The sequence below is a fragment of the Mauremys reevesii genome, linkage group 11, assembly GCF_016161935.1.
Source record: "Mauremys reevesii isolate NIE-2019 linkage group 11, ASM1616193v1, whole genome shotgun sequence".
Lineage (NCBI taxonomy): Eukaryota > Metazoa > Chordata > Testudines > Geoemydidae > Mauremys > Mauremys reevesii.
This window is the reverse complement of record NC_052633.1, coordinates 48,030,587-48,057,595: the sequence shown is the minus strand read 5'-3', so window position 1 is coordinate 48,057,595 and position 27,009 is coordinate 48,030,587. Positions and strand designations below refer to the sequence as shown.

The following is a 27,009-nucleotide window of genomic DNA, read 5'->3' as shown; positions in this document are numbered from 1 at the left end:
AGTTTCAAATGGTATTCTTCTGATTCTTTTTCTAAATAAACTGTGTAGTATTGGAGATTCAATTGCAGAGGTGTTTTCACGTTGTGTGTGTGTGTAGGGGGGGACACTTGAGACACATTGTCATCCGAAACACCTGCCGGTAAAACTTTATCTTGGACTACACTGCCATGTATTTCTGTAATATACATATATGCGTGTAAATATACGTGTGTGTGTATGTGTAAAAGGTGTGTCTATAATTTACGCACATTTGTGTGCGTATATATACACACTGAACATGTAATTAGCTTGTATACATATAAACTGTGTATAAAAGATATACATGTGCATATGACAGTGTGTATGTATATATTCAGTTTATTATATATAAATGAATACATTGTGAATTTCCTTAATTTAGAGCTCACGTATCTCATTACAAATACAAAAATGTATCTCTCTAGCCTTCTTTATTTTCTTGTAAGTCTATCATGACACAGATTCACTTATAAGACAAAGTTTTGCGGATTAACTTGCCTTTTCTTTTCTCTTTTGAGTGAATTGTATCCTCAATATCCATGGCCAACTCAGAGTGAAAAATGTAATCACATTGAAGCAATCCAAATGCACATGGAGTGTTTTAATTAATAGAAGAGCCACTTGGTTGTACACTACTTCTGTTGCCATAACTAAGCATAATATTAAATGGAGAGAAGATAGATTTTTATTTAATTTAACTTTGTATCACAATTGTTCTTAATCTGTTTTTCTCTGAATAATTAATGCCTATGACTTTTCATAGAAAGTTTAAACCCAGAATAGATTAGAATTACTTTGAATTAGACAAATTGCATAAAAGCAGATACTGAATGTGGGCTTGATCCCACAAGGTGCTGTACCCCCTGACTCTGATCCAGCAAAAGCATTTAAGCATGTGCTGAACTTTGTTTGTGAGTACTCCTACTGAAGTAAAATGTAAACTGATGGCTAAATCCTTTCCTGGATTGGAACAGGCAGCTCAGCACCCCCTCCATATTGAGTCCCAAACTCCTTTCTTCTATCACATTTTTAGAAGAACTTATTCTTTTAGTTGATTAGAGTGTCAATGTATGAACACTTGAATCAGAGTTCCCTACTCTTTCCCTTCTCTGCCTCCCCCCACCAAATATTCAGTACTTCCAGTGGAAGGACCCAAGTCTCCTGATTATATTTTAGAGAACACTTCCATTATTAGGGTTGTACCATGAACCTTAAAGCAATCTATCTCTATCATCAAAATGTGGTCTAAGCTCTAAGAGCTAGGAAATTGTGAGCTCCAATCCTGGCTGTTACTGATTCCTTGTTTGGTTTTGGGTACCTCTCTTCCTTAGTTGTAAAATGAGTAATGACAATGGTCGGCCTTGCAAGGATATTGAGCAAATTAGTTTGTAATGTTGCCAAGTTTTAGAGAGGCTTTATTCTGCAAAAAGCCACCTTTTTATTAATAAAAATAAAATGTTACACGGTCATACAGTGACTACTGACTCTAATGACCTTTTACCAAAAAGGTTAGTAGTGATCTGGATGTCTAACCTAGTGAATGCCAGTGAAAATGAGGTAGGATTAGAGGCTAAAATAGGGAAAGAGCAAGCTAAAAATTACTTAAGCAAGTTAGATGTTCTCAAGTCACCAGGGCCTGATGAAATACATCCTAGAATACTCAAGGAGCTGACTGAAGAGATATCTGAGCCATTAGCAATTATCTTTGAAAAGTCATGGAAGATGGGAGACATTCCAGAGGACTGGAAAAGGAGAAAATATAGTGTCCATGTATAAAAAGGGAAATAAGGACAACTCGGGGAATTACAGACCAGACAGCTTAACTTCAGTAGCTGGAAAGATAATGAGCAAATAATTAAGCAATCAGTTTGCAAACACCTAGAAGATATTAAGGTGATAAGTAACAGTCAGCATGGGCTTGTCAAGAACAAATCATGTCAAACCAACCTAATAGCCTTTTTTGACAGGGTAACAAGCCTTGTGAATGGGAGGAAGCAGTAGACGTGGTATATATTGACTTTAATAAGGCTTTTGATACTGTATCACATGACCTCAAAAACAAACTAGGAAAATACAGACGCTCCCCGACTTACGCAAGCGTTCCATTCTGGAACGCCTTGCGTAACTAGAATTTTGCATAAGTCGGAAACATATCTCTGAACATTATGCAACCCCCCCCCCAATAAACAACAGAACCCCCCCCCCCCTCCAATTTCTAGCTTGCAGAACTTTTTCCGTAAGCTCGGATTTGCGTATGTTGGGTTTACGTAACTTGGGGAGCATCTGTACAACCTTCATGGAGCTACTATAAGGTGGGTACATAACTGGATCGAAAACCATTCCCAGAGAGTAGTTACAGTGGTTCACAGCCAAGCTAGAAGGATATATCAAGTGGGGTCCTGCAGGGATCAATTCTGTGTCTGATTCAGTTCAGTATCTTCATCAATAATTTAGATAATGGCATAGAGAATACACGTATAAAGTCTGCAGATGATACCAAGCTTGGAGGGGTTGCAAGTGCTTTGGAGGATAGGATTAAAATTCAAAATGATCTGGACAAACTGGAGAAATGCTCTGAAGTAAATAGGATGAAATTCAATAAGGACAAATGCAAAGTACTCCACTTAGGAAGGAACAGTCAGTTGCACACATACAAAATGGGAAATAACTGCCTAGAAAGGAGTACTGCAGAAGGGGATTTGGAGGCATAGTGGATCACAAGCTATAAATATGAGGCAACAGTGTAACACTGTTGCAAAAAAGAGCAAACATCATTCTGGGATGTATTAGCAGAAGTGTTTTTAAGCAAGATGCAAGAAATAATTCTTCCACTCTACTCCATGCTGATTAGGCCTCAGCTGGAATAGTGTGTCCAGTTCTGGGTGCCACATTTCAGGAAAGATGTGGACAAATTATAGAAAGTTCAGAGATGAGCAACAAAAATAATCAGAGGTCTAAAAAACAAGACCTCTGAGGGAAGATGGAAAAAATTGGGTTTGTTTAGTCTGGAGAAGAGAAGACTGGGGAGGGGAGGCATGATAACAGCTTTCAAGTATATAAAAGGTTGTTACAAGGAGGAGGGAGAAAAATGGTTCTCCTTAACCATGGAGAATTGGACAAGTTGGAATTTAAGCCCATTGCTTCAAGGGCGATTTTAAGTTGGACGTTAAGAAAAATATTCTGACCATCAGGGTGGTTAAGCACTGGAATAAATTGGCTAGGGAGGTTGTGAAATCTCCATCGCTGGAGATTTTTAAGAGCAAGTTAGACAAAAACCTGTCAGGGGTGGTCTAGATCATACTTAGTTCTGCCATGAGTGTAGGGGGACTGGACTAGATGATCTCTCGAGGTCCCTTCCAGACCTGTGATTTTAATTCATTCATAGGAGCCTTGCTTCCCTGCATTAAACTCCAACTGCTTAGCCTCTCTGTGCTGGAATGTCTTTTCATTGTGATAAGTCCAGATTTTAATGTGCCTCTGTTTAAGAGTTCTGTTTCGACTTTTCCCCCAGGAAAAGACTAAAATCTTTTCATTACAATATAGACAGTGCACTGCACTTGGAATACAAATTTATCCATGTTCAGAGTAATTTTTCTTGTGATTGTCTCTACCCTAGAGAAGTGTCTTTAATGAATTACATACAAATTGTGTAATTTAAGAAGTTAATTTGGTTTTCTGGTTACACAGGACTAAAAACAGCTCTTGTAGAAAGAGATGATTTCTCATCAGGGACCAGCAGCAGGAGCACTAAATTGATCCATGGTGGAGTGAGATATCTTCAGAAGGCCATCATGAGGTTGGATTTCGAGCAGGTAATTGTTTATGCTGGCCGTTAAGCAAAAATTGCCAGTAGACTCTTTTTTCCTCCTCCCAATTAAAACTCTGTTCTCATTTTATGGTTTTTAATACTTTCTTTTGTTGAATACCAGGGGCACTGTGCATACAGAATAGTTTGCTCAGTGAATTCTGCTAGAATATTTTGGGGACATTTCCAGTGCTGTTTCTTGCTAGAGTATCTTATTTACAGACAAACTGAAAATAGTATCTTGTAGGCTGTATGTATTGTGGTGAGGGAGATGTCCTTTTGTACACTGATAAGAATTTTGTTGTTTGTTTTAAAGGAATTTTGGGAAAGAAAATATAGTAAATGAGTGGTACATATTCATTGACAGATTTGGTGTTCCTATGCATAATATGATGGAAGATGGGACAATCCTCTACCTTAGGGAAAACCCCCAAGCTTGCCTTCCTCCTGTGAAACTTGCAATTAAAGCTGTCTAAAAATCTTAAAGGTGGTAGAATACTGTACAGTGGAAATGTTTGCCACATGTTTATAGGGCCTTTCGTTTTAAGGATTAGATCAGAAGTGGTTTCTTGGATGTCTTCAAAGACAGGAAGAATTTCATACCTTATTGAGTACCATTAGCTTCTAGTAAAATGTAGTACGTTTTTTAGGTCCCTTAATTAGAGCTGATAATAATTAGACTGACCTGCCATAGCACTAAAGTGCCTAGTGGAATTTGCTCTGTACTCACAAGTTAAAGATTTTGTGTTACTGATATGGGAAGTTCCCAATGTAATTCTTCAAACGAAGTGTCATTGTGCTATTGAAAGAATAGTAAAGAATGTAATAATTGTAATCTAGCACAGAGAAGGTGTTCTGTGTATTTTATGGACTGATAGGCAAAACTGTTTTAACACTGAATATTTGTGATCCGTTAACGAAGAGTGAAAGGTCCTGAATAATATTTTTTTTTTTTTATAGTACAGGATGGTAAAAGAAGCACTTCATGAACGTGCCAACTTGCTCGAAATTGCTCCTCACTTATCTGGTCCTTTACCTATAATGCTTCCTGTTTACAAGTAAGCTCTCTGATACTCCTTCTGCTTTAATTATTACGCCATTGCTTTTGAGAATGAAGCTACTTCACTGGACCAGTTTTCGGAATGCCTTTTTCTTAGCTGTTAATGTGTCACAAACTTTGTCTTTTCAGAGGTGAGAATTTGTTGCTGTACTGTAGAAGCGTGAAGTTCATGTACAGCACAGTTAGCTGTCCAGCAGTATTCCTCAAATTCACCCTCTTTCAATGGAGTTTTACCTTGGAAAACTTTTGCACAGTAACTTTGAAATGAATCAGTTTGTCTGGGAAGGGCAAAAGAGAAAAGTGTGTTTATTTTACTTTGTCCCCTCCGATATCTTGCTGGGGTGGGAAGAGGTGGAGGGAGAGTGATTTCCAGGCTGCTACTTCCTAATCTTCCCTTTTACTCTCCTGCCAATCACTAAGGCCTCCTCAGTAGAGTGACACTCACTCCTGTCACCTCCAGGGCCCATCAGTGATTTTGAGTTCTTGTGCAGTGATCAAAGGCAGCTCCTTCAGAGTGAAGGAAAGTGCTTTCATCTCCAAGGTTGGGCATGCTGCTGTTCTCTGGACTGTCTTCAATATGTCCACATCTCCTAAAGAATGGTGCCCAAAACTGTACACAGCACTGATCTATAATTCCCTTGGTCCTCTTTGTTCTCGTTTTTAAAGCTATGTTTTCCCTTCTCCAGTCTTCTGGGACCTCATCCATCCTCTAAGTTCTCAAAGATAAGTGCTATGGGCATGGACAAGCAATTTGCCTCTTTGCCTTTGTTTCCTCATATGTAAAATGGGGATAATATCTGAGGTGTATTGTGGATTAGTCAATGTCTAATTGTAAAATGTTTTGAAGACAAGGCCTATGTAAATGGCAAACTTTGGTGCAGAATAGAAACTAATAACCATAATAATGCTAATTACAGCCAATATTACAATATATAATGATGATTGGAGGGTTTTTTCCCTTTTCAGTTGAAATCTTTTTTTTTTTTTTTTTTGCAGATGGTGGCAGTTGCCTTACTACTGGGTGGGAATAAAACTATATGACCTTGTAGCTGGAAGTCAGTGTCTGAAAAGCAGCTATGTGCTCAGCAAGTCAAGAGCCTTGGAACTCTTTCCAATGCTACAGAAAGACAGGCTTGTAGGAGCTATTGTCTACTATGATGGTATGTTTCTTTTCTATAGTTACCTTTCTAATCAGTGTGTTTATGGTTGATGTATTTAAAGTAAAACAAAAGTATATAACTAATTTGATGTATTTACACACATAAAGTATCTTTATAGAAAGTGTCTCTTGAGGGAATCTACCTTGCATCTTGCATAATTTCCATTGGCTAAATTTAGATGTACGACTAAATCAGTTTATTTGGCTCACATATCTGATTGGTTTAGTTCTGGCCTTCCCGATTTACCATCCTGAATGTAGGAGAAAGAACCTGTTCTGTTCTGTCAGCCAGTAGATGCAGCAAAATGTCATAGTATCTTCATGGTCTGGTGATTCCCTATAGGAAGTTCCTGTGACTTCTCCAGCCATGCATAGTTGTGTAATACTAGAGAAGCTCCTTCTGTGCTGGATCGGTGTAAAACAGACTATACAAATGTGATATTTGAAGTGCTCTGTTCCAACTAACAGAGCACTTTGTTTGTAAGTCTCAAACAAATATTTCCTAATCGGCTAATATGCCAAATTTTATTAGACTTCTGAATCCTGTGTTTCCTTGAGTACTAATTGTTTAGAGTCTTGGCTTCAGAACATCTCTGAAGAGAGTTTCCTCAGGAAAATTGTAGAATCTGTGAACACGTTTACCAAAATAGTTCATGTCAAGGAAACAGATTATATTATTGATAATCTTAAATGGCTCACTGTATGGTATTTACATTAAAAAAAACAATTCACACCTGTCTTGATAATTTGACTTCTCTTTTGTGGTTCTCATTTTTGAATTGGGTTTGGTCTATCAATGGCTTCTTGCTTGCATCACCCTCAGCTATTTAAATTGTTCTTGTAAATACATTCAAATAGTACAAGCTGCTCTGGGGCTGGGGTGGTTTCCAGTGGAAACCTCTATATTCAAGGGGTTATAAATCTATAGGAAAAAATACCTTAAGGCTGAAACTTGGCACCAATGTCATCTACTGCACAGAATACAGTTTTGAGTGTTTATATATATAAAATTACAACTCAGTCACTCATTTTCTTGAAGATAGTAGAAGATTAAAGTGCTTTTTTGCAAGTCTAATGTTTTTAAATTGAAGTTTTGCAGTTCAAAGGTCTAATGTGCACAGATTACTTGTTTGAAAAATATAAATCGAAGGGTTACTCTGCTTTTTAAAAACGGGCAAATGTGCAGTAGCAGCAACTTGTGTGTTCAAATTGTTGATATTGACGTTCATATTGATGGTACCAGAATGATTTGGGGGTTTTTATTTCATTTTTATAAAGTACGTCTAATGCTAAGTCCCTAGTGGCATGTGCAATATTTTCAACTCGTATGGCTTTTCAAAACAAAAGCATGGGTTGTTCAACCCTGGCTCGTGCTGGGGAGTTTGTATTCATGCAAATAATCTCACCTGATTTCAGTAGGGTTACTCACTGAGTAAATCCTCATCAACATGAGTCAGGGTTGCACAATCGAGCCCCAGATTTAAAAAACAAGACGCCTTCTACCCTCACCCAAAAAGTCACCTGCTAACCGTATTCAGGAAAGACCCGGAAAAAGGATGTAAACAACCTTTAAGACCTGCACGAACGTAAACAACCTTTAAGACCTGTCAGATTAGTAAGAGAAACCAAGAACCCTAAGTACATTCTTCCACCAGCCCCCCAGTCAAAAGACTTCTGGCTTGACCAGTCCAGCTGAATCCAGCTTCCTCTCTTACCACAGCAGCCTCCAAGGTAGCCAAGAGAAGCCATGTAGAGTTTTATGGATCAGTCATCACCACGAGTTGCATCTCCCAGGAGGAAGTGTTGTGATGTATTGCTTTTTGGCTGACTCTGCCATGCAGGAGGACAGCTGCATTATGCATGAGTTGTAGCTGCTTGGTGGTCTTCAAGCCACTTACATAATTCATTGCAATAACCAAGTCAAAGTTCTAAAGGCAAAGATAATTTTGGGGAGGTACAAGTCCAAAAGGTGTTGTCTCTATTGCTTTACCAACCAATGTACGTACTTACTGTTAATTATAAAAATGTAGAGCTGGAAGGGACCATGAAGTTCTCAAGTCCAACTCCCCCCAAATCCCCGCTGTGCTGAGGCAGGACCAAATAAATCTAGACCATCCCTAATAGTTTATTTAACCTGTTTAAAACGTCTAGTGATGGGGATTCAACGAATCCTTTTGGAAGCCTATGTCAGTGCTTAACTATCTTTATAGTTAGAAAGTTTTTCCTAATATATATATATAACCCAAATCTCCTTTCCTGCAGATGAAGTCCATTTGTTCGTGTCCTGCCTTCAGTGAACATTGAGAACAATTGATCACTGTCCTCTTTGTAATAGCCCTTAACATAGTTGAAGACTGTTTGTTTGTTTGTTTGTTTTTACATCCCCCTGTAATCGTCTTTTTCTCAAGACTAAACATGCCCAGGGTTTTTAACCTTTCCTCATAGATCAGCTTTTCTAAACCTTTTATCATTTTGGTTGCTCTACCCTGGATTCTCTCAAACTTGTCCACAACTTTCCTAAAGTGTGGTTCCCAGAATTGGACATGGTACTCCAGCTGAGGCCTCACCAGTGTGAAGTAGAGTGGAACAGCTACTTCCTGTGTCTTACATACCACCCTCCTGTTATTCCCCAGAATGATATTAGCCTTTTTCACTACTGCATCACACTGACTCATATTCAGTTTGTGTTCTGCTATACCCCTCAGGGCCTTTTCTTCAGTACTGCCATCTAAACAGCTATTTCCCATTTTGTAGTTGTGCATTTGATTTTTAGCTTCCTAAGTGAAGTGCTTTGAATTTTTTTTTAGTGAATTTCATCTTGTTGAATTTAGAACAATTCTCCAATTTGTCAAGATTGGAGAGCAGGATTAGAAATCAAAACAAAGTTCTTGCAACCCCTCTCAGCTTGATGTCATCTGCAAATTATAAGCTACTCTCCACTCTCTTATCCAAGTCATTAATGCAGTGATCCCCAAATGGTAGGAACATTTTGGGGGGGGGGTTGTGCAGTGGGGGATAGGGAGGGAGTTCCCCCCCAGCCCACAGCTCTGCCTCCAGCTCCTCTGCTGAGCACATTGTGCAGTAATGGCGTGGGAACATGGACAGATTACATTACTGGCGGTGGGGGGCATGACAGGAAAAGTTTGGGCACCACAGCATTAATGAAAATATTGAATAGAACTGGACCCAGACCTGACCCTTTCAGGACCCCTCTGGATATGCCCCCCACAGTGTGACAGCAAACCATTGGTAACTCCTCTATGGTCTTTCAACCAGTTGAGCATCCACCTTATAGTAATTTCATCTATAGTAGTATGTGTATGAGACTCATATGCAACTGTCAGTGGCCTTACTAATATGAAGATACTGTCATCTGGGAATCCGTGGGTGGTCAGGGTTCCAAAAGTACCCCCAGCCTGAGACAATCTTGGACAAACTCCCTCCACTGTGGGGGCAGGAACCACCTCTGCTATGCTTTCAAGGGCATTCCTCATTTCACTTTCATCGTCCTCATTTTGTCTGAATTAATCTTCAACAGCAGGGTGTTAAAGAATTTTGATGAAAAAGGACTCAAACCTCCTTACTTGATTTAATGAATGATGAGGTGTATGAGTCCAGGATGCAGGTAATAGTGCAAAGACCCATAGTGCCTTTGAAACCTCAGAAACTGGTGCTGGCTTAAACTTTTCCGGAGAAGAGATTGCATAGACATGAATCTGTCCATAGAAATGCTGACAGGCAGGTCTGAAGCGAATCTACTTTAAAGAGGAAAAAGGTTTTTTTTATAGCAAGAAAAATAGGATTCTGGTTCCAAGTGAAGGCAGCCAGGATGTACCAAATTGTCCACTACTTGAAATGAGACTTTGTGAAGGTGTTTTCTTTGGGAGCACGATCTCTCCAGTTCACGTGCGAGTCCTGTATCTCTACATCTGTCACCACATGAACCAGAAAGCCCATGCTCCACCAGATCTTCATATTGCCAGCTTTATAGTGGCTTTGGTCATCCCATCAGCCACTGAAGATGGCCATCATGGAGATGCAGAACTCCAAAGTAAAGAACTCCTTAACAGAAGGTTTCTTTCACTTGCCGAACTTCACAGTTCCATAGTAAAATTACTAATCTCTAATTACTAAGGAGGTTTATTAATTTCCTTGGCTTTAACTGCCTAAGAATTACCTAGATTCCAGAATATTAGCTTCTTTTTTGTTGTCTATGGGTGACTTGAGTTTTGGTGAAACCTCTACATCTCAGCAGATCCTAACTTTACTTGAATGTGTCTTCAAGGCATTCTGGGTTGCATCTTTGTCCAGCATGATATGTAATTACATGTACATTAAGTTTAATGTAAACCAAACAGTATTCACATTTTTGTAAAAAATTGTGCCCAGCAAAAATTATATTAAAAAGACTGTTGTGAGTCATGCACAAATCTTAAAAGCCAGGAAATTCACAGCTCAAATTGTACTTCAACATATAGGCACAGCAGGGTGTCCACTTAACTACTTTCTAGGTGCACCCTGTCGTGCCTACATGCTAAAGGACAGTCTTATCTGTGAATTTCCTTGCTTTGCATCAGACCCCTAATGTTCTTTCATTATAGATTTTATTGGGTAATTATATAAATTGAGACAATTCTTTTTCTGTTAGTGGTAAGAGTGCTTTATGGAAAGATTTTCTTAACCCTCATGGGTAGCCTGGGAGTCTCATGATATCAAGATGTATGCAGAGCAGTCATGAAGAAACTACACATCCCTTGCAGGGATGGAGATATCACACTCAGAAGAAATATCCTGAATACCTGTTTGCCAATTGTGGTGGATCTGTAATTATTTTTTTTACCTGAAGATAGTTTTTTCTTTCATCCAGCAGCCTGAAAGGTCATCACACAATATTTGACTGTAAAGGTTTTTTCCCCTTTTTTCGAATTAAACTAGTCAACACTTATTGATAGGGACATTTGGAGAGTTAAAATAGGGATATATCTCCTAACTCAATTGAAATACATTGGGTAGAGAGAGCATTTAGGAGGCATATTGTGGAAAAATAACTAGCAATAAGGATAATTAGAGCTTGTCCCTCTTGAGTGAGACCAGCTAGTTTGTAAATATATATCTCCATAATCAGGACTAATGCGGACTAATCTCTCCTGTGGAAAGGAGAGAAACTGAATTTTTGTTTTTCCATTATCTGATTTTAAGAACTAGCAGATAGTCCTTTTAAGGAAGAACCTCTATATTGGCATCTGTATTGCCTAGGAATTTCTCCATCAGTTTGATAGGATTAAGGCAATGTTTGTTGTGAGCATATGACTGACGAGTTCTAAGGGCAATACTGCATTGGAGTGAAGGGATTGCAGTTTATAATTCACAGTACACCTTACTGTGAAGTTACAAATCAGTAATTGTACATTGTCCTTGTACTCTGATTTGTCAGTTTATTATTAGATACTCATAGATAGTATTTTGGCATGTGTAACCAGAATTAAAATAACCAGTGTTCCAAAAAGCCAAATGGAACAATATGGGTATGAAACAAAGTGCTCTGAGTGCCCACCTACCTTCACTCGTAAATTCCCTGCTGATGGCTGAGATTATTCTATTTCAGTAGAATTGCTGGTATTTAGCTTACTTAGGGTAAGACTGTGACTTTCAGTGATAAAACTGTGTAAAGGAGAAGGGGGCATAACCCAACCCCCAAACTCAATTCCACCAGCAAATGTGGGAACATAGGGACACCAAGGTCTGTGGCGTCATTGCCTAGAGAGAGAAAGTGAGTGAGGAATGGATAGACAGGGATGTAATTGGCTAATTGCAAGTTACTCCTTTCATCCCAAGAAGAAAAGATGAGAAATTGACTCTGAGAGTCACAATTCTTTGATGGGGCAACTGCTGGGGGTGGGGGTGGGGGCCACAGTTATGAGCCCCTCCATACCTAGGACCTTGAGCAAATGTTCAATCTAGTCTGTAATATGGGTGTCACTGTTTAAAATATAACCCTTCTGTTTTACATAGGATACTTGGATTTTATATTTCACTATAGTAATTCAGAATGAATGAAAGTCATATGGATTTTTAAAAATGGTACAAATGGTTAGCATTACCCTCGATTCATTGTTTGCTAAAATAAGGGTTGTGGCAGTTGCTAGTGTGAATTATCTTGTGGTGGTGAATTCAGGACTGTTATTATCTTAACTAACTAGGGCCCTAAACCTGCAATGAGATTCACTCCAGCAGAGTCTTCCATGGATCTCATTGTAGTATCAAGGTGTAAGTCCCCAAAGCCTAATAGCAAAAATTAACCTGTCTACTTGAAATGTTGTCATGATATGGATTTTAACAATGGGCACTTAGTTTTCTCTTGATGGTACAGTACTTTCCTACTTAGTCTACTTGGTTTTTAATAATAAACTTTATTAGAGATGGCCCACTCTGCAAAGTTTTAATTTAATCAAAATTTAAAAAACAAAATATCCTGTTGGGACTAAAGACTGAAATCTGCATTTTTCCCTTTTAAAAGAAAATTATTAAAAGAATAATTAATAAAAAAAAATCCCAGTAGCCTGCAGGCTTAAGTTTTATGTTGACAAATAGGTTTTTGAAAGTTTCTTTGGATGATCTGTAGCCAGAGCTACTGTAAAAATTATTAAAAGCGCAACAGCAACTTTCAGCTTGAAAAACTAATTGGTTAGTTTTAGTTCATTCTTAGTAACCATTTTGCTGCTTTAAAATATTTTGAGATACTCTGCTGCTAGATGTTTAAGAAAATAGAGTAATCTCTAATTTTTATAGTACTAAAATTACTTAAAGGTAATATTTTTAAAGACTGTAATTAACTGGAAACCTATCTGTAATCTATTTAAAGCTTAGTTCTGACTAAACAGTTTGGTATATTGTGGCAAAATGATAACCAGAACAATTTTAAATAATTCCTACCTATTGCGACAAAGATGCATTTACAAGACACTCACAAAGGCTAATTTAAGGTTTTCTTGCACAAATGCTGCTTTAGGTTCATTGCTATGTGATGTCAAAGTAAAGAACAACAAGGGTTAATACAGTTTTTGGTGGAAAATTATTTTTTTTTTTCTTGTCAAGCTACAGCACAAAATCAGTTACTGAGTGATACTTTACTGATAGGCCTGATGCCTTCCCATTCAAAGAGCAAAATTTGATTTGTACCCTTTTTTGTTTCTTTAAGTTGTGTAAAAGGGCCAGAAATGTTTTCATCTTTTTTCTGCATGCTTTTTATGTTAGAAATTCAGGTCTGGCCTAATCTGATTTCCCTGGACAACTGGAGAGCTAGAATACTTAGAGATCTTGCATATGTACTGGGCAAGTGAAACCTGATTGACAATGACACGCTTTCTATTCAGACCATTTAAAGTTGTTTCCATTTTTAATTCCATTGCCTATGAACAGTTGGAAGGAAAAAAGCTGGCTTTTAAAGATTCTTTATCTCTTCCCCTCAGTTAAGAATTCTGAAAGCTCATATTACACACTTGAACTCTCAGAGGGTATGTCTGGATTTCAAGAACATTTTTTCTTTAAGTGTTAACAGACACATTAATTTATGCTTTTAAAATGTAAGGTGCAATCCTGGCCCTACTGATGTTGTGGGAAAGCTCTCAGTTTTCAGTGAGGCCAGGATTTCACTCGAACTGTAGATAGGGCAGGTTATATTTTAACACTTGTTAGCTGACTGAGGTGAGCCCTAGGCTCTGCCCTACAGTTCATCTTGACCAGTTAACTTGTACCCTGTCCATATGAGTGTTAAAATGTGTTAGCTAATGCATTTTTGAAAAACTTCTGGCATCCTAACCTAGACAAGCCCTGAGTCTTGGGTGGAGGGGGAGGAGAACAAGCAACACAGACAACCTTTCAGTTCTTTATACATCATAAAGAAGCGAAATGATGGCATGAACCCTTTGCAGTTCACCTTTAAGGAACTTAGCATTAGATAATGGCATTGACACTTAAAGCTCAAAATAGGTTTGGGGTGGGGAGCTTTTGTAGAAAGGAGTGTGGTAAGTAGTTTTATGTTAATAATTAAATTCAGTTTCGTAATGTTTCTTTCCTTTTTCTCTTCCCCTGTGTCAGATTTTTTGGCATCTATACCCTTAGTCGCACCTTCTGGTTGCAGTGAGTAGTGCTTAATAGCAGAGGTCTCCCCCTAAGGTTTGAGTGTTGACCCAAGTCCCCCAAAATAACACTTTTAATATACCTACTGTGAAAATTATTTTTCGACTTGATAAAACCATTTACACTGTTGTTTACTTTTTTTGCATTGGTATTTGGCTTTTATAAGAAGGGGATTAACAGTGCTATTCCTTTATTTTTTTAATTGCTGATCTAACCAGTAACCGATCAAACAATCATGAATATATCCTACTCTATAGCTTTCTGAAATGTTGTTGCTTCAGCCCTCTTAATTACATTTTAAAATTGTTTATACAGGCAAAAATGGATGGTACATTATAAATGTTGGAAGTACCAGCAATAGCAAATCAGACTTTACCAGGGGCTATTCTTGCTCTGTCTCAGCATCAGGAAACTATAGCATATGTTGGATGTTAGCCTGGGTGTACACAATGTGTCCTATTTATTCAAGGTTTCCTTTGAAGCCACAACTTACAAGTTTGTTTCTTAGGGGTACATGTCAGACTTCATTTAGCATTTGTTGGTATTCGGATACTCCTGAATAGCAAAAAGGCAACATTTTGGGGGAAGAATGTGGCTGCTATCTGAGCAGTGATCTGTCAGTTTCATTTATGTAGCTCAAGGAAAATTGGAAAAGAGGCACTATGGAGAAGCTAAAGCTGAGAGCTCAAGATCATAGACAGAATTATTTTAAAGCATTTTTAATAGAAGAATTAATCTTCATTTGAATTATATGTACATTATGTTGTGGGCTAGAAAAATAGGAAACATTTTAAAGCAGAGATTTAACAGTCAAGAATATTACAATTTTAAACATGCACAGAAAATGCTGGCTAATTCTAAGTGGCAGAGTTCTCTTTTAAGATGCATTATTTCATATCTCTGGGTGCTATAGAGTTTTTTGAGTATGTACATATTCTCCCTTCAAAGATGAACTTTTAAGTATATAAGGAAACGTATTTCTAGGTTCTTTAGTAAGTCATGAATTTATAATGGAATAGCTGTGTTAATTACTGTTTCTTATTGGAATATATTTATATACCTTAAAGGCAGAAAGTAGAACTATAGAATCTTTTGCATCATCTCATACAGTATTTTCTTTCTTTTGCCACATGAAAAATATATCTGATTGTCTAATGAAATTCACATTTTCACTTTGCTTTGCAAAATCTCCAGTTCAGTTAGATCCCAGGAAAGGCTCTCCATTTTGTAATTCTGCATTCTCCAAGATTTTGGTGCGTATTTTTTTTTCCGAAGTATGTTAACTAAAATTCTAAATCTTTGGAACAAAAAGGTTGTTCAAAGAGAGGTGGAAAGGAGGATCTTCGGTTGAGGACTGAGCATTCCTTGTTTACTGTAAACCCCATGAGAAATTCTTCCCATTTAAAAAAAAAAAATCAATGCAAAGGAGTAGAGCATTCATTAAGCTGTCAAAAATGGAATAAACGCCTTTTCTTTTTAAGCTCCTATAGCTCTTTTTCCTTGTATTAGAGTGTGCTGAATTAGGAAATGTTATAGCCTTATAGTTGATATTTCTCAAATTAATATTTTGAGAATATTAGCATATGTAATAGGGGCATTGCCCAAATGTAGGCATGGACGGTTATAAGAATTTAAATCCTTATTCTAAATTTTTCTCTCCCTTGAAAATTAAAATGGTTTGACAATTTGTCACTGGAAAGGTTTTATGTAGATGAAGTCTATTGCTTTAAATCTTCATGTTAGTAGAGTTTTAACTTGAAAATGGAAGACTGCGAAAGTAGCTTCTAATGCTCAGCCCCACAGGAACTGCTAGCAAACCATTATGGGTATTTAAAAGCAGCTAGGACATGGAGAACATGTTTTGAGTGATTTTATTTAAAGGAAAATCTTACGGGTAGTATATGAGACCTCAGAAAGAAAACCAGTTATCTGCTGTGAGGAGGATTGCAAAGGCATGATTGGCTGCCTCTTGTGGAATATATAGGAAATGAAATATAAGCATTGACTTGGCTGTTTGTGTAGTTTCAATCTCAATTTTCTCTTTCATTTAAGAGTTCTTAATACTCTGATTTGGTGTAAGTAGTAGTGGGGGAGACAGGAATCCTAAATCTTGGTATTATGAACGGTTCTTCTTATTTCTTAAATTAATGAAATCTGTGGGTTCTGTTTACTTGTAGTGGTTTTAGCACAAAGCCCTTTGAATCAGATGGTATTTTATCCATCAAAGAGTTTTTACTTTCAAAATGGATAAAAATCAATACCCTAAAATGACTTGTGTCTTTAACCCAGTTTTTCCTCTGTCAAAGGGTACAACTATATAAGCATACCTACAGGAGTAATAGTTTGTTCACAACAAAAGAGACTGTGCATTCCATAGCACTTCTTTTGCTGCAGGCATCGTTCCCAAAAGCATGCAGCTGATAACTGCATCTCCTGCTGTACCTGTAACAATTTAATTGTATAAGTCAGCCCAGTCAAGCATCCCCAGCTCATGACTGGGAGACATGAAATTCATTGTCATTATTGTCCCTGTCATTTTGGATCATTATATCCTGCTGCAGAATTTTCCTCACTTCAGTGCTTTTTTACCTCCAGGAACCAGGGATTATGGCTGAGGTTGGGGTGGGGGCAGGACTGTGAACTACATTTACCTCAGGGGAGCCACAGATTAAATTGGCTTTGCTCTCTGACTTGCTGGATTCATCTATTTGTATGCTGTGAGTTTAAGATTGGAAATGATGAATATTCTAGCGAGTTCTATGCTTTTATTTTTTTTTAAAACATTCCTATAACCAAGGGATGATTTTTGTCTCTCTTAACAAGAAGTGAATGGGGATTAATTCTTCACATCTCATGTTACCTAAAAGATATAAGATTATTCTCAAGCGAGATGACATTATTTGCACATTACACCACAAACATCTTAGTATTCCCCAGCGTGTCATGGCTTTTAGAGGAAAGACTCCAGTGAAGCATGTAATTTTGTTGTAATTTATATGTGTATATTTTATGTGAACTTAATGGTAGGCCATTAGTTAATATGTACATTGTTCCATACTGTAGATATGATAACATATATGGCTAGGGAAAATCCGTGATGCCTTTTCCCACCATACTGTGTTTTTGTCTCTGAAATTTTAAAGCTGTTTGGGTATTTACTTTTTCATAAAAATGAATAAAATGAAGTCCAGGTACCTACTTGATTACGCTGCCAGCTGCCTTCTAGGTACACTGCAGCTTGCAGGACCGGGGCCTAGAACATGCCATTTGCATCAATTAAAATGGATAATGGCACATTCCCATACAGACATGGAACTAGTGTTAAGTATTCATTGGCTTTTCTTGTACCAAGTGGCTGTCTCTTTGGGCCTATTCCTTTAAGGTGCTGAACAGCCTTGACTCGGACTCCAGTGGATTTGATGGCACATAGTACCATACAGCATCAAGACAGTTAATGTTTACTCTAATTTCAAATAAAAGTAGAGTTCAGTGTTTGTCAATACAGTCTCTGACCAACATCCCTTCCATTCTTTGTGCCCTTTCCTCTGCCCCTCTATAACCCCCCCCCCCAAATAAGCACATCATGCTAATAAATGGGGGTGTGGCAGGATCACATCCAAAGAGTGAATTTAGCACCAGCAGTGATGGTAGAAGTGAGTGGACTGCGAATCAAGGGTTCCTCAGAAAGACAGGAACATGGTATACAAAATCCCAGTCATAGCAGTTAAAACTGGCTGAGCTCCCTGTCTCGGTTGGCAGGGGTGAACAGGACTTTCCCAGTTGAAGACCCTTGCACCTAGAATTCTGTTTTTGACAAGCTTCTAGGGCATTCAACAAGATACGTTTATTTTAGGTTTGTCAATTAACTGCAATTAACTGAAGCGATTAATGCAAAACAAATTAACTAGATTAAAAATATAGTCACGATTAAGTGCATTTTTAATTGCACTGTTAATAATAGAATACCTATTTAATTTTTTTTCCAAAAATTTTCATTTTCAAATATATTGATTTCAATTACAACACAGAATACAAAGTGTACAGTGCTCATTTTATATTTTTATTACAAACATTTGCACTGTAAAATAAAAGAAATAGTATTTTTCAATTCCTTATACAAGTACTGAGGTGTAATCTCTTTATCATGAAAGTGCAACTTATAAATGTAGAATTATTTTTTTTTACATAACTGTTTTTTGAGTGCAATGTACATTTTTAGAGCCTACAAGTCCACTCAGTCCTACTTCTTGTTCAGCCAATTGCTAAGACAAACAAGTTTGTCTACATTTACGGGAGATAATGCTGCTTCTTACTTAGTGTCACCTGAAATTGAGAACAGGTGTTCATGGCACTGTTGTAGTCGGCATTGTAAGGTTTTTATGTGCCAGAGATGCTAAACATTGCCCCTTCATGCTTCAACCACCATTCCAGAGGACATGCTGAATTTAAATTGGTATTCTTCTATTGTTTAACAGTGTGATTAAAACAGCGATTAATCATGACTATTTTTTAATCTTGCAATTAATTGCAATTTTAAAAATCTCTGGACAGCCCTACTTTATTTGCTAAGATGTTCTTTTATGTTCTTTATCGAGTGATGTGGATACTGTAGACTTAAACAGCAGATATTTGATCCTACTCTGGTGATTACTTTTATGTCAGTGACAGGCAGAACCTGTGAGTATTGGGCATTTTCTATCCTCATTGACTTCACTGACTGCCATTGAGAGTTGAGGGCACTCTGCACTTTGCAGTTTGTATTTAAATGAAGAATAAATAAGCAACTAGCTGGCCTGGCAGTTGGTGCTCTGTACAGACAGCAAACAAATGTGCAACAGCTCCACTGAGGGATTTTTACTTTTCTATACTAGCGATAGAGGTGCCCTTATTATTTACTTAGCAACTGCTGTATGTCCCTAGTGAGTGATGTGGTCACTCCTGTCTCATGAAGAGTGACTTTACATCTGCTGTTTATCTCTGACATAGTATCTGTCTCTTTTTATACTGTTGGATCGTAACTCTAGCTCTGGTTAGTTTAGACAAGGGCACATAACAGGAAATCATTTCCTTTTATAGCCTATGAAGTGGGCAATAGTTCATAAACTGTTGACTGGTCTCCAGTTGACTTAGACAGGATTTGAAAAATAGCTACTGACCATGCACAGTTTGCCTCAAACTTGAGATGTAAAGTCGGGTACTGTCTATATCAGTCAGTCAACCCCTACACTGCATTGATACGTAATAACTTGCATTGACATCACATTTCTTTCTGACACTGCAGCGTAGCCCCAACAGATCTGCAGTGACATTTTTCATTGTGACATGTTAGCATGGTTTCCATAAACTGGCACTGACAATGTTTAGTTTCATTTTAACACTGTGCTTTTACTTACACGGACATTGTAGTAAGATTGTTGTGACAAGGCTGATACAAAAGAAGTGGGAAACAACATAATTATAAACCAACAACGAAAAATAATACTAATTCCTTCCTCTCAACCCCCTTCCTTCATTGTGCGGATAAATTCCTTGTGGTTTATGAAGCTCTTAGATATAAGTGCTGGGAGATCTGTAAGTACCTAAATAGAGAGAAATTCTGAATTAACGCAACCATAATGTGCTTTAGCTCCCTTTTGCCTGTCTGTTGCAGCTTATTTATAGTACAACTGCTTTAGCTTCAGTATCTTTACTTGGCAGTAAAACTGGTTAGAGATGGAAAAATATTATTAGGATTTGTGTAAAACAAAACAAAAAAATCCAAAACTTTGTGGTCCTCCTACTTTGCTGTTTATTCCATGTGTTTATTACTTTGCATAAAAAATTACTGACTAACTTTGCGTTGTTTCCTAATATTTACTATGCCATTTTTAACCATGTGAGCCATTTACTTGGTTTGAGCCTCCTTAATTCCCTTAATCTTTCCTTATATGAGAATAAACTCGCCCTTCTTAAATTCCTCAAGTTTTCCTCATAACATACAGTGCAGATTTAAAATCTTAAATTATGCTAGGTGGCTTTTGCTATGCTCTCTCAGGAGCAATATTAAAGAGGGGTGGTGATGAATCTAGTATTTATTTGAGTGGATAGAAGTTCCCTAGCTACCAGATAGCAAAACCAAAATTTGGACACTGATAGGCACCATGAGTAATAGAACTGAAATGTCTGTGGAGGTTGCTGAGTAGCGAGAGGAAGAAATCAAGTTCTTGGGGTCTAGGATTGAGCTAAAGAGAAGAAGCAGGGCCATATTTAAATTTGCAGCCATCATCTAGCCACAATCCTTATTAATAACTTGAGATTTTTATCAAATTTCAGAATCTGTTACATACAAAGATGAATATGTCAGAATAGCTGGATCCGTGAACAGACCAAGTTCAAAACCAAGGAATCATCCCTTTCCTAACACTTTATATGGGATAGTGGATAAAAACTGTTTATCTCTTTACCTGAATTCTTTGAGGGCTAAATAATTCATTCTTCTATTGCAAAATATGTAGATTATATCCCTCTGTGATGGGGTGTGCGTCCCCTACCAGCCTTGGTAGGGTTAACACAATTAGGTCACTTGGCATCACCTGCTAGATGGAGGGCCGGGGTTAACTGAGGGTGAAGCCCAGCTGGGGAGAGGCTGGGACAGCACTATAAAGCCAGGAAACAGAGCAAAAAAGCTTCAGAGGAAGGAGTCCGCAGTCAGGAACATGTAGGAAGTCCAGGGGGAGAGTAAATCCTGGGATCTTGCCCTGGAGTAAGGAGTCTGGCAAGAGGCTAAGGGGTGAAGTAGCCATAGGGAATAAAGTTGTAAATGCAGTCACAGTGACCTCGTGGGCGAAGGAATTCCACGGGTTGACCCAGTCTTTTTTGTTTAAAGATGGATGACAATGACCACAATTGCATATAGAAATCATGTAATTGTGCATGCTGGTGACCGGCCATATGTCATTTGTGTGCCCAGTTCTCCAGACTTTGTATGCAATTCTGTTAAGTGTTCACATAAATTAGGTACACAGTTACACATGCATTTTGCATATGCAGCTGTGCCACCAAACTTTGATAAAAATCATACAGAGAGAGGTAGAGCATTGTCAAGATATGGCCCTTCCTAGGCTCAGAGTGACGCAGGATTCTTGGGTACTCCCAGTGTGATAGTTCTCAGGTAAATGACTTGTAATGGACTATAGTTTTCCTTGGTCTTGTGGTAAAGAATCAACAAGAAGACCTAAAAATTACCCTTTTCTGATTTCCATTCTTGCTACTTCCCACTCAGTTTCTTCAGTTCCACCCTGAGTTTAGTTGCCTCTTTGCTCGAATATCTGCCTCTTGCAGCTAGAACCAATCCTGATAGCAAAAGCCAGCTAGTGAGTATGTTTGCAGAAGATTTCATGTGCATGATTGCACAGGCAGCTTTTGGTGGGTGAATGGTGCTCTTGGAGCTAGGGGCATGATTTCAAGCTCAAGGACATGTACTTATGCTAGCGGCAGTATGTACCTGTGGGGTTCAGGTGAGTTTGTACTCAGGACCGCTAGCCCATGCCGCTGCTCTCTGCTGCCCATGCTAGCCTAGCTACACTATTTTTAGCACCATAGCTCGATGAGAGCATGTCTGCGTGAGCTAGGAATCATGTCTGCGGTTCCAAGTGTAGACATACCCACAGTGTGGTGATGGAGTGAAGTATTTTCCCATTTTGGTGGTGGGGGGTGGGGTGAGGAGGAGTCAACAACTTTTTTTGGCAAAAGTTTAAGATTATATTGGGCCCAAATGGTAACCTTCTGCAGAATTGCTCAGATATTGGGATTGGTGGGCGGTTGACCTTACCGAGTTTCCCACAGATCTTTGCATAATGTGAGAGTGGATAGGAAAGATGAGACATTGAACCCAATTCCATTGCTTCTTTGGGCCCATAGGAAAGAAAATCCCTAGTCCTATGAAGGGTTGGCCTCTGCATGCTGCTTTCTGCCCCACCTACGTAGTTATTTCGTAGCTCTATAAAATCTTGGGGTCAAAGCCAAAGACCCATAGTCCAGTGTTGCTTGAAGTAGCTTTAAATTAGCTATGGATATTCTCCAGCTCTAGGGGGAGGAATGTATGAGGAGGGGCTGCTTTCCCATGCAGACTCTAGCTCAGGGATTCTCACAACAAAATTTTTGGTGACCTCAGAGTGCGGCCACCAACTCACTGACACTTTTTCCTAAAATACTTTAATGTTAGGAAAAACAATTAAATATGCACAGATACACATCCAAGTCATTGTAATTTATATTTGTAGGGTTTTTTGACAGACTCAGTAATAAAAATAATGCTGCCTCCCCCTTTGGGAGGTATATTCGTTAATATCACAGCACACTTAGTAGCTACCTGGGAGGCTATGAAAAGTGATATTAACTTTTCAGGGATAGCAAGTAAGTCTGCTGCGAAAAGTGATACTTGCTTGTTTAATACCACTTTTCTCAGCAAACCCCAGGACTGATTAAGCCCTGCATGGGGGAGCTGAAGGAGGAGGCAGCAGGGGCCAGAGGCAATGGTGGGTTGGGTGTGAGGCTGTGGGAGGCAGTGGGGACCAGGGGCAATGAGGGGGATGGATGCAAAGTCAGGAAGGCAGCAGGGCGTGTGTGTGTATGGGCCGTGGGAGGCAGAGGCGATGGGGATTGATGAGTCCCACTGTCGCACGGCCAGAAGCCTGGAGCTGGATGCCGGAGCCTGGGGCTTTGTGGCTTGAGCCAGGAGTCCATGCCTGGTGCCGTGACTGGAGCCAGCACTCACTGCTGCGCAGCCAGGGCAAGAGGTCAGCACCTTGGTCAAGGTCCCACCACCGTGTGGCCAGAGCCTGGGAACAAAGCTGTGGGTTGGCGCCTGCTGCCGTGCAGCTGGGGCAGAGGATCCGTGCTAGGCACTGGGGCTGCGTGGCTGGAGCCTGGGGCCAGAGCCCACCACCTATGGCCGGAACTGGGGGACAGAGGCTGACTGAAGCTCCAGAGCCGGGAGTCAGCACCTGCTACCCCATGGTTGGAGCTCGCTGCCGTGCAGCTGGGACTGGGAGTCATCGGTGCCTGGGGCCAGCACTTGCCACTGCACAGCTGGAGCTTGGGACTGGAGCCGGGGGCCAGCGTCTGCTGCCACACAGCTGGAACCAGGGGCCCAAGGCTGAAGTCCCAGCTGGAGACAAAGGCTGTATGGCTGGAGTGGGGGGCGGGGGCGCAGGGTTAGTACTCACTGCCCCATGTTGGTTGGAGCCTGGGGCGGCACGACCAGACTCCTGAAGTCCCGCTGCTGGAGCCTGCTGCCCAAATCCCTTTCCCCCAAGATGGGTCAAGAACTCGCTCCTGCAGCGTTGTGCCCCACATCTCTCCAGAGGTGGTGCTGGGTGGCACATCCAGGAGCAACAAGGAGGGAAGGGGAGGGGCTGATGCTTTGCGCCCCCCCCCCCCCCCCAGTCACCACCCAGGAGGCTGTTGTGGCCGCATTTGATAAACATTGCTATAGCTCATCCTACGTCCCAAACTCTGTGGACCTCGACCTCTGTCAAGCATTCATGGAGGGAGGGGAGATGCTGACATAGAGGCAGAACTTTTCTTTTCTGTGTGTGTCATCTGTCTGTCTACTGTGCCCACCCCAACGGTATATGGACAGAGTATTTCTTCAGTTCATGGAAGGGCCATTGCTTTTAATGAACAAGCACAGTTGATTTGTTGGGAGAGCTTTTTACTATGGTACATTTTCATATTTTTGCCCCTCAAAAACTTTCAATTTGTCCTACCAAACTAAATGATCCTATTGGGCTTTAAAAGAGGGATTATTTACTCACAGGCCTTGATCTTTGAAAAATGTGTATAATTAAAATGGGTACTTTACTACTCTCCTGAAGTAGCCTGTGGTAATGGACTAGTATGACATTTGCCCAGAATAAAATATTTTGTTTAAACCTTTTAAAAAAGAAACTTATCCCACTATTAGCTGAACAGGGTTTCTTTCCGTGGTCTGAAATGGCTCAGAACAAAAGCAGCAGATATCAGAACAAACGACTGACTTTGACAGCTCGAGTGTGTTGTGTGTTGAGAGCACTATTCCTGGCAATCTTAGCTTCTCTAGCGTTCAAACAAAAACCAGCTGCAAACAGATATTTCTACACAGAAATTCCTACTGGCTGAAGCTTAGTGCAGATGAAAATGAAACTACAAGTATGTTGTGGATACTTCGTGGGAGAATTTTTTTTCCTGGGAATGGCGCATACTCAAAGATCAGCAGAGTCGTGGAGAATAACAACAGTACATGCTAAGGGAATGAAAACTGCATTTGTCCAAACTACAGAAAGGCCATTACAGATCAAGTGGCGTTGTTGTTAATTTTAAAATAATTTGTTGATTGACAGCTACAAAATAACTTCCCAGGCACCCCAATATGAGTGTTTAGGGGAGGAATTTTCAAAAATCAGTGTTAGCTTTATTGCTCTCATTGGAACAAAGATAGACCAATGCTGAGTGTTTTGAAAGACCGACCCATAATGTGTGACCTAAATTGCCATACCATTGAGATGCAGTGTGGTTGTAGTCGTGTGAGTCCTAGCATATTAGAGAGACAAGGTGGGATACCATTGATCGATTACTTTGTGATAAGCAAGCCATATACTCCACTGAAACTGTACTTAATAGGATGCTGGACTTTTTGGTGAGAGCAATTAGAAACCAAATTGATTAAAAGATGTTGGCTTTTCCTGTTATCATCCGTCTGGGTGAAAGCATAGAGAGAAGATTGGAAAGAAAACTTAGAATGTTTGCCAGATTGATCCACAGGTGTTTGTCCCAAGTACTTCTTACATGCGTGTCATTCAAATCTCTTCTGAGGCAGGTCAGATTTTTGCTGAAGTTTGACACCCAAAACAATGAATACTTCCAAAATAGTGGCCATAGGAAGCAACAGGACTAATGAAGTAATAACCATTACAGGGCACAGTGCTAGTGGACATCTATGAAGGGCAAATGCCATAGTCACTGTCCATAGGTTAGGTGTTGTGAGTTCTTAGGCAGCTGACTCAGTTCCTTATTTGAACGAACACACTAAATCACGGTGACGGGTCTAATCTATTATTTTTAAATCATCTCTGAAATGTTATGATAAACTGAAAAATATTCAGGATTTAATGTGGATTATCCCTGAAAGCAAAAGAAGTTGATGTTAGGGTTCTCCTTAGCTTTGTACAGTACAACTAAAATTGTATGTAAAACTCTAGGCTTTGTGCTTTCTTTAACATGGAGCCTCATGTCAAAACCAATGGCTTTGCACAAAAACTGTCCCAAATAAATAATCTAGGAATAACCACGTGTTTATGAATGTCTTGCTATTTGTCACAGAGATATGCTTGTATTTCCCAGGCATTCTTGATATGGAAATTGTATAGGTGTCAAAAAGCACTGCATGTCATCTCTAGAGCAAATTAAACATGGAAGCTATTATCTTGAGGTTGGAAGAGCTGTCAAACTTAGATGGAGAGGTCAGTATTTAGCTGAAGATTGATGGAAGCAAAACAGAGCTGATTTTCAAAGATATAAGGAAAGAGAGAACTTCTAATCCGCAAAGATTAAATTATATCATAAAGTTTATATGTTAAAACATACAACTAAGCTGTGTTGTGCAATTTAAGCAGGTCCTTAATCTGCACCATCATTTGATTTACAGTAACGGGGATCATAAAAATGTAAAAACAGATAATGCTCTTTCTGAAATAATATAATTACCCATCTTTGGCTTTAAACAGAAACACCCCTAAACAAACCCTTTCTGTATGGCAGCTCCTCTGTATTTCACAAAATGTACTTTGCCCCAGTGAACGATGCTGTAGTGAGCACAAAAACTGTTACCATGCCCTGTACAGAGTAGGTCTGTACAGAAAACAAAACACATGAAGCTCTTTCTTCTGGAAATCAAAAAAAAGGCAGTGCCTATGAAGCATGAGGTTTTAATATAATTGCAGTGTAATTTCAATAAATTCAGTAAAGCTGATTTTTTTTTTGACAGTTCAGCCATATGAATATAAAAATTCCACTGGACTCCATCACTGTCTCTCAGAATTACTTAATGTAAATGTTTGCCACAGATGATACAATTTAAAAAATTTCTAAGTATATGAAAACCCTGTTTACTCAAATGTTTCAAATCTGGACATTTCAAGATCTGGACCAAAAAGCAGAGCCCACCATTGATTGCTAAATTATTCAGCTAGTAAATAGCTTAATGGAGAAATTTGAACAGATAAAAAGAACATCACAGGAACAAAAGGCTTGTGTTAATAAAAGGGGTAGGGAAAGAGGGAGACTGCTTTTAATCATTGATGCTGGTCACACACCAAGCCTGTATTTTAATTGTATGTTTTATTTTTAATAATAAAAAATAATTATTCACTCCAGTACAAAACAGCAGGTTCACCCAGATCAGAAGCACAAGGCTTAATAAAGCAAATGAGTACAACACATTTAAAAAAAAAAAGGCAAAATTGCTTTTTCCTCCCAATAAATTTGGTCCCAAATGTGCTGATTTGTCCACAAATCTTTACATAACAAAATGTGCCAGATAATAGCGCTTTAAATCTGATATGAAACTTTATTTGTTGGACACTGCCTGCCCTGTGCACCCTAAAGCATTCAATTCAATAAGCCCACCTGTTTCTATAAGAAAAAAAATGGGGACAGATGTGGCATGGCGTGACATATGCTAGAGATGGCTGTAAGCTCTTTGGGGCAGGAGCCCTGTCTTCTTGTATTTGTCTTTATAGAGCTCAGTGTTCATCTGTAGAGCTGTAGAAATAAGATGCTTACAGAGAAACCTGAACTGTATAAAATTTG

General features: G+C 39.1%; 1 protein-coding gene across 9 annotated transcripts in view; it reads left to right on the top strand.

Annotated features, from left to right (window-relative positions):
- Positions 1–27,009, top strand: part of GPD2 (glycerol-3-phosphate dehydrogenase 2) — a 111,002-nt gene that overhangs the window by 45,087 nt on the left and 38,906 nt on the right. For all 9 annotated transcript variants that reach the window (XM_039494963.1, XM_039494970.1, XM_039494962.1 and 6 more), the window contains 3 exons: positions 3,706–3,830; positions 4,784–4,881; positions 5,880–6,043. In XM_039494963.1, coding sequence (XP_039350897.1) covers positions 3,706–3,830; positions 4,784–4,881; positions 5,880–6,043 — 387 coding nt within the window. The remainder of the gene's footprint in view (positions 1–3,705; positions 3,831–4,783; positions 4,882–5,879; positions 6,044–27,009) is intronic.